General features: G+C 39.8%; 2 protein-coding genes across 2 annotated transcripts in view; one reads left to right on the forward strand and one right to left on the reverse strand.

Annotated features, from left to right (window-relative positions):
• Positions 1-751, forward strand: part of LOC117402090 (uncharacterized) — a 39,671-nt gene extending 38,920 nt beyond the window's left edge. Inside the window, exon 18 of the mRNA XM_059007912.1 lies at positions 519-751. Within this exon, the coding sequence (XP_058863895.1) occupies positions 519-619 (101 nt within the window). The 3' untranslated portion in view covers positions 620-751. The remainder of the gene's footprint in view (positions 1-518) is intronic.
• An 8-nt stretch (positions 752-759) lies between these two features.
• Positions 760-5,604, reverse strand: LOC117970873 (heme-binding protein 2-like). The gene is made up of 7 exons (XM_059007993.1): positions 5,233-5,604; positions 4,200-4,256; positions 3,215-3,290; positions 2,314-2,434; positions 2,086-2,225; positions 1,470-1,633; positions 760-949 (listed from the first exon to the last, which is right to left on the reverse strand). Coding segments are annotated over exons 1-7 (642 nt in total). The 5' UTR covers positions 5,235-5,604; the 3' UTR covers positions 760-867.
• Positions 5,605-8,571: the final 2,967 nt, after the last annotated feature.

The raw sequence follows: 8,571 nt of genomic DNA on the forward strand, positions 1-8,571 counted from the left end.
TAATTACTGTGTATTTACACAGTAGTTACATAGTAAATGCATGTGTACTTGCACATCATTACAATGTTATTATGCATAGTTACAATGTACTTAATGTGGAAATCATTGTGCACGATATAACTCTAACCCTAAACCTTACCCCCTAACCCAAACCCAAACCCAAACCCAAACCCAAACCCAAACCCAAACCCTTTTCTGATACAATTGGGGACTTGCATGCATCGTGCAAAAAGATTTACAGGAGTCATATAAATACTGCCAGCTATAGCCTGAAACCTAAATCTGACCTCGGCCGTATATCAGCTCTGGGTATGGTTCTGCGGGTAAGGTGTTTTTGTTTCTCATTTTATAACATTAACATGATTTCTTCTTTCAAAAAGGGAATTAAAGAATCGAGGAAAACGCTTTGAAAATATGACCCATTGTTTTGCGCATTATTTTGCCTCTTGCGCAGAAACACAAAGGCAAGATAATACAGTTGTGATTCATGAATTCTTTTGGTTGTATTCCCTTGCTAGGTCGAGGTCGATTTGTCTTTTGGGTTGTTGTTGGAGTGGGGGTGTTGGTGGTCACAGGCATCGTGGTCGGATTCATATGTTACAGAAAAAGAGTGACTTGAGCCATTGGACTTGGCCAGGATGGAAAAGAAGACACGCCAAAACATATTTAATAAGAAGAAGAAAAAGAAAAAGTTAATTAATTTATGCTTATAAACACATTGTTTTATGTGAAATAAAAAAATGTTCTAGAAATCAAATCTGTTTGTATATTTTTTATTTAATAATAATAATAATAATATACACACAGCTATGGCCAATGGTTTTGCATCACCCAGAATTAAAAAAAAATGAACATAATTTAGATCTTTTAGGTCTGCTGGCCGCTGCATTTGGGCTTCCCCTCTGCGATGTACCACACTTCATTTTTCCGGTTAAACACTGTCCTAGGGCTGAAACAAAAACAGAGCAAGGCCATGACTAGAAGCAGTCAAAAAATCTGCTGACAACACAATTCCTCGGAAATCGCGGAATCTGCAGGCGGCTCCCGCAGAATTCGCAGTCTTCCACAGAGGCGCCATATTCTGCAGCTGCACCGTCATCATAATGATCATAAACAGACTGCTACAGAAGCGCATAAAATAGGCTTGATGTTTACGAGATTTGTTCTAAGGTTAAAGTGAGTTCCCTGCCTGAATCACCGCTTTGCTTAATTAAATAGGAGTGCTTTGCAGGTAAGGCTCATGGATTTCAGTAGCCAGAACCTCTTTAATATCTCTTTGCCGCTGTACACCTGATTACACAAAGACTCTGCTCAGCTCCGATTCAGATGTGTGGTGAGGTCAGAGTTTCACGGTTTGGTTCTGGCTCATTTCGACAAACAGCCAGTGGAAGAGCACCTATACCATGATGACCCGGGGCCCTCCTGGCTCGGACGTGCCAGTGGAAACAAAGTATCAGAGGGTCGCTCACCTGTTGTATCCGGCTCCGTAGTAGAAGGTGGTGTTATAGGAGGCAGAGGCAGCGTTGAGCTCTCTGGAGAGCAGAATGGAGTAGAGCTTGGTGTTGACTGACAACATCCAGCCTCCGAAGGACTTCACGTATGCATGCATCTCCGGCATCTCAAGAAAGTGCACCTGAGACAAGCGAGCAGCGAATTTTAAAAAAAATGAAAAAAAAGGCACCGTATTTTTCACCGGCGATGCAGGCACTTTTCACTCCAATCTATTCATTATTTTTAAAAAAAAAGTTATCTACACAGTTAACTCTTCACCAGTCACCAGATTATGCTAAACGACTCCCTGGTTTGTTGTATTTTGATGCTTTGGTTAGTGCACCTCTAAGTACAACAGGAATATGCTGTACAGCTGGGGTGCACCAGACCTTTGCTCCACCTTTAACCTAAATTTACTGACCTGAACCAACCGAACCTGCTTCCAGGTCTTAATCAGTTCATTCTTTAATGGGACCTATAAAACATGGTGGGATCCAGACCTTGAGGGCTGGATTGGTGCAGCTCTGCTGTAGAGAATTCCATATTGTTTCCGACATGCTTGTTTTACAGATGATGCAAGAAGTGCAGACTCACATCTCCATTGGTCGGTGCTGGAGCTGCGTCCTGATAGGCTGCCGGGAGCAGGAAGCTGATCGTATAGGTCACTGGTTCCCACATGTTCCTTGCCTCAGGTTTCTTAATCAGGACCGGTGAGGTCATGTCAATATGTACACCTGCAGAGACACAAAGAAACGAAAACCAAGACTGTAATTGAAGCACCGTGGCCGCACTGCCCCTCTGTCTCGCTCTGTCACTTCTTACCGTCTACGTTAGCACCCTTGATGTACTTGAAGAGCTTTCTGAAGCCGTCATAGGCAGCCATCTCCATGAAGTAAGACTGGACAGACGTAGAGACCCACTTGGAAGCGTTGTAATGGCGTACCTGCGTGAACGATAAGGAGACAAAGCAGAATTCAAAAGCAGTGCCAACAATTATCCCTCTGTGGAGACTGAACTGCTCCCTCCCTCACCCCCCTAAGAGAAAGGGTGCTCCGTCCATCCAGGGCAGGCTTGAGGGATGTAGACTGAACTGCTCCCTCCCTCACCCCCCTAAGAGAAAGGGTGCTCCGTCCATCCAGGGCAGGCTTGAGGCATGGAGACTGAACTGCTCCCTCCCTCACCCCCTAAATAAAGGATGGCCCGTCCAGTTAATTGACTATTTCCTCCTGTAGGTCTGACTGCAGAAAGGAAACTTGAGTCAGTTTTAACTACAGCACACATGAGGTGATTGAGAACCAAGATTCAGCACAACCCTTCATTTATAGCATTGTATTGGAAACATTCAAATATAGAAAGCAAGCGCAGATCTACCAATCAAGAAACTTGATTGTGATAATGTTTAATAATGCTAATAATAAGACCATTATGAATATTAAAGCCAGACCCACTCATAAATCTGACCAGGGTTGCAAATCCTGCAAACACTGACTATGACCAGGATTGTGTAAACGGAATTGTGTCTATTTTTGTAATACTGTTTCTCTGATTGTTTGTGTCCTGTTTGAATGATTCAGCTACTTTTTTCATTGATTTTATAATGTGGTTTTCCTGCCGGAACCCCCTTTGCTGATGAGATGTATATCTCAAGGGTTCTCTCCTGGCTCAAGAAATACATTTGCAATGTAAAAGTTGGCATGCCTTTAAGCTGGCGCTTCCATCTTACCTCATAATCAGCGTTTGTGCAGATGACCTCATAATCAGAGCATTCTTTAGTTTCTATACACTTAGTAGCAGTGGCTCTGTATGGGAAATGAAGATTGAAATGGCATGAAACACATTCAGGAAGGATAACCCCCTTCCTCGAGAACATGCTGGACCAGGATTAATCTCAAATCATTAAAATGGCATTTCGGATCAATGAAAGAAAAATAAAACAACAACACTGGTTAATTTAAAATGATAGCATTTGCAGCTTGAATTCAGAGCCTATCAATGAATGGAGTGGACATGCAATCATATGTTGATAATCACAAACTTCTGTTGTTTTTTTTTGTTTTTTTTTTACATCACCCAAACACTGATCTTACACAGAAGTTTTGTCTTGCCGGTTGTACAATGACTGTTTTAATCACTTTGCAGGGGGTTTAAACACCTTTAGCAAACGTTTGGTGATTACATTTAAATACTGAATCCCCTACTATAATAGCATCAACCATGTTTGATTTCTTACCCCGTTAATATCCTACTTTGTGCCTTTTGTATTATTCTCTGTTTATGTTTTTCCGTTTCCTCAAAAGACACCCTATCCCTTATAATAGTTTACTGCAGCAAATCATTTTGCAGTTCTCCCCCGTGCTTTTCCAATGGTTATACAATGCATTTATTATAGTTTACCATGTTATTTTTTTACTAAGCTGTTCCATACCTCTCTGGTCTTTACAGTGTTTACTCGTCCTTTCACTGTGTTTGATCACACTTTTACATTTGCTATGGGAAACTTTAAAAAGGGATTCTGCAGAAACGAGGCAGGGGAAGCATATCAGCGTTGCACAGGCTTCAATGCAGAACACACGTCAGTGAGATATTAAATACTAGGAAAATACAGAAGCTATAAAGCACCCCTTTAATGTCACTTTGCAATGCATAATCTATTTAAAACACCTACTTACAGTTTCTATTTGCATTATCAATAAAACCACAATACATACCTGATGTTTGCTTGGGTTGCAATAAGCAGTGAAAACAACACAAATCCAAGGGCCCCCCTAAGGAACAGAAATGTAAATAGTATATTATTCAGATGTTTTTAGCTTCGGTTCAATTTTCACTCTTTCCCCCCTGATCACTGGGTAGTTAAACTTCTCATTTCTATTAATGGAAACAGAGTGCATTAACTTTTTATTTTTAGACAGGTATAATCAAATAATTAAACAGCATAGATCTGTGGAGAGGGAAGAACTAACCCAGTTTGTGCCAGTTTGCCCTCCAGAGAGCTGTGTGCCAGGATCATATGGCATTGCAACATGAGCAAATGACACAGACAGAGACACTGATCCATAGCAATCCCAATCACATTGACCTGGTCGGCACTGTTGAAACATCTGATAGTCTGGCTCATGAATAGGTGTCTGTTTCATTTAGGTTCAATGGGACTTCCTTCATCAAAATATCACATTATGGCAAATTATTGATTCTTTCTATTCTTGTTTATTCGGTACTAATTGTTCCACGTACCATAGGTAACCGATATGCCACCAGCTGCCACAGGAATAAACAATGCAGATAAAACACAGTTTGGCTGACAGTTTGGCTTCATACAATAAAAAGCAGCATAATTTTTAGGGATCGAAATTCTTTCTGTCAAGTATTTCGAGGCAATACAGAAATTGGAAGAAAAACAGTTGGATTGGTAGACAGACAGACAGACAAACATGCAGACAGACAGACAGCAGACAGGCAGGCATACAGAGAGACAGAAAAACTGACAGACAGACATGCAGGCATACAGAGAGACATACAGGCATACAGATATGCAGGCAGGCATACAGACAGACAGACATGCAGGGTGGCAGGCAGGCAGACAGACAGACAGACAGACACGCTGGAACTCCAGAACTACTGCATAGTGCTCAATACCAAAAACAAATTTGATTGGAAAACAAAACTGGCAGTCGTTTGTCATCGAATTCACGAAAGTTTCTTTTAGTATTTCAGTAGCATAAGCCTGTGTGCTGTACTCACATTGCAGCAGCGCTCTGTGGTCACAGCGTGGAGGGGATCCTCTTGTGATGCAGTGTGTTCTCAGATGCTGAATGGATGGACTGTAGCTGTATTTATACAGCTGGGCAGTCATACAAAGACAGAACAGCAGGAGTGGGACGGTGGGTACGCCCACGACGAACACATGTTAAGTAATGATTTTTTTCAGCCGTTATCTAACTGTAGAAAATCTTGCCAAGATAAACTTTAAACTGTTTTATAATGTATTTATTTTTGTTAAGTAACATGTTATCTAAATCTGGCAGCCCGGTGCAAGCAGAAAATGCAAACATGTAATACATTTTTTAATCTTTTTATCTCACTTTCTTTTTTTGTGAAATAACACATTATTATTTTTGAAAATGAATATTTATACAGACAGTAAATCCATTAGTTCATTATATTATACAAAAATCAAGGCTATAACACATTTCTAGATCATGTGTTCAAGATATAACACAACTGACTTTCTCATATCTTGTTGAGTAAATATTTCAGCCACTCTCTTATTCCTGTTCAAACAATATGTATCCAACTCTAGGAGTTAAATATATATGTCTGTATTGCTAAATCAAGAATCTCATGGGTAATCTCTGGTATTTATATACTCCATTGCTCCACTGCTAATCTCATTTTCTTAATAAACAGTGCAGTTTCTTAGGGTCTGTTACCAAACTACCCTTACCTTGCTCTTCTATTAAAGGAGTGCTAACTGTGGTGTTAAAATGAATTTTCCTTAATTCACATCAGCGTTAGATAGCTATTATCTGCATGCATTGGTTAACCAGTAAATGCATGCAAGCTACAGTATAGCGCAGCCCTTGTAAAAGTTTGTCTACAGTATCTAACTCTTTAGCCAAAGACTGTAAAACACGGTGACCGCAATCAAACGCAGCAATGTTTGTGGAGCCCCATTCAATCCTTTCAAATAAAAGATTTTCTCTCTTTTCACTGTCGAGATTTTATTTTGAATGACATGTTTAGGAAACATCCCTGTCGCACTGCAAACACAAATCGCTTTTATTTTCTCCTAGTAGTAATAACAGTAACAATAATAATAATAAAGACACAATACAGTCAAATAGAAACATTACTTTATCAACCCCCAAGACACTGCTTCTTTAATACATTCTTATGACTATATATTAGATACAAGCAACGTTACTTATTATTTTGTGGTGTTGTATTGCCATTTTTGTTGTTGCAGATTTCGATAACATTTCCACTGTCTCTAACTACTGTGCATTTACAGAGTAGTTACTTAGTAAATGCATGATTACTTACACATCATTACAATGTTATTATGCATAGTTACAATGTACTTAATGGCTAAATCTTTTTGCACGATATATGTAAGTACACAATTGTATCAGAAAATGGTTAGGGATAGAGTTAGGGTTAGATTGTGCAAAAATGCTAGACATTTTTATCTGGCATCTAGCTGTTAATTGAATTTTCTCTTTAACTATATTGTTATGATAACTCATTTTGTTAACTGTAAAAGTCTAAAACAAAACTGTTATATCTGCAAATATTGCCTTTCGGGTACTTTTATGACAATATAAAATAAGAAACTGAATCCTAAATGATATCTGTCTTGGTTTTCTGATCCGCAGTAATGATAAAGCTCAGTTTTCTATGTGTAGAGCTTCATAGCCGGTGTACTGCCACAATATGCCTCCCTGCCAGAATTTGCTACCCTTGTATATTATACCCGATCCGGGATTTATATCTCTATAACATACACCCTCTGTTATTATCCCCCATGTACTTGTATTAAAGCCTTACGTCAAGCAGCCAAGATGGCAGAGTCCAGGGATAGCCATCTTTACGCCGATAAAATCTTCAAAACTAAAACGGTCTAAATATTAAAACCTTTTCCTTTAACTAAATATTATTTTGAGCCTAAAATGTATGAACTCGCTTGTAACAGATTGTGTCATTGCCCAGCATATGTGCACCTCAGCAATCCACACAAACAGTCACCGTGTAACTTCAAAACTCATGCATACATATATTTTTACAAGTTTCAATCAAACTGGAGTGGCTTTCATTCGGGCATTTCCATCAGAGCCACAGAAATATCTTAACTTAATCTTTTTCGACTCTTTGTTGGGTTGGGTAGCTATTTTTGGCACAGTAAATGTCTTGAGCATCAGCAGGGTGCAAAGGCAGAAAAGAACATGCGTAATTCCCGAAGGAAGTAAACAGTGGCAGGCGGTAAAAAAAAAAAAAAAGGGCAGAACACCGGCGTGGAATTTCACTGCTCTGATTACGGGCATGTCTAACCTGTCCTCAAACTAGGACAAAGCAGTTTGTAGCCAAAACAAAGGATTTAAAAAAAATGAAAATCTGTGAAGAAATATTGACTATTTAGAATGCATCAAATTACACAATTACAGCTTGCGTTCTGGTTTCTTCAAAGACAATTGTATTTGGTAATGGGTTGAACAGTCTGTTCCCCCGTGATTATAATTCATACACTCCAGATAAATCCTCCGTTCCATACCTGTGAAGTGACAAATGAGACATGAAATGTACACCAACTCGTCAAAAACGCATGGGAACCCCATTACGAGAAAGTGAAGTGACAAAGGCAAGGAACAAACAGCTGGGATCAGAAGCAATCCTTCAATAAACCCCCTTGTAAATGCAATACCTGACACGGCTGTTAATCCACGGCTGGGTGAACTCTGAAACTAATCTTGCACAGAACAAAGCTCCCATTCAAAACGGCACCAAAGGACAACAGCTTTTACCCGTCTTTTTACACCCGCCTGTTATTGTTTTTATTTGCACGCAAGTCGTTGTCGTTTTGTATTCCACTTAGGGTCCTGCCAGGTTTGATATTTTGAGCCCGATACTAATTCTTAGTAAAAGCTTGAACATCTGACACAGTGACATCATCATGGTCTTCCCTTAAAGGGCTAAACTCGTACAGTGATAATGTATCAACCCTTTGACGATTGTGCGGTCGCAATCCGTTCTTGCGTCGCAGGTTTTTAAGCATGGAACCAATTCTTATTTTTTAACAGCTCGGCCCTCACAATTTAAAGCACGGGCACTTAGGTGTGTTCTTATAAGGTTGAGGGAGTGATCATTTCTCTCTACTACAGAACCACATACTCCAAAAGGTAACCCTTCACATGAAGTGTCTCGAACGACCGTGTATTTACATATGCACGTGTGCTGACACATCATTACAATGTTATTATGCATCGTTACAATGCACTTCATGTGTAGATCTTTTTGCACGATCTAACCCTAACCCGACCCTATCCCCATCTCTAACCTTCACCCTTTTCTGACTAAGGTTTCTGC

This window comes from Acipenser ruthenus, chromosome 36 (assembly GCF_902713425.1).
Source record: "Acipenser ruthenus chromosome 36, fAciRut3.2 maternal haplotype, whole genome shotgun sequence".
Taxonomy (NCBI): domain Eukaryota; kingdom Metazoa; phylum Chordata; class Actinopteri; order Acipenseriformes; family Acipenseridae; genus Acipenser; species Acipenser ruthenus.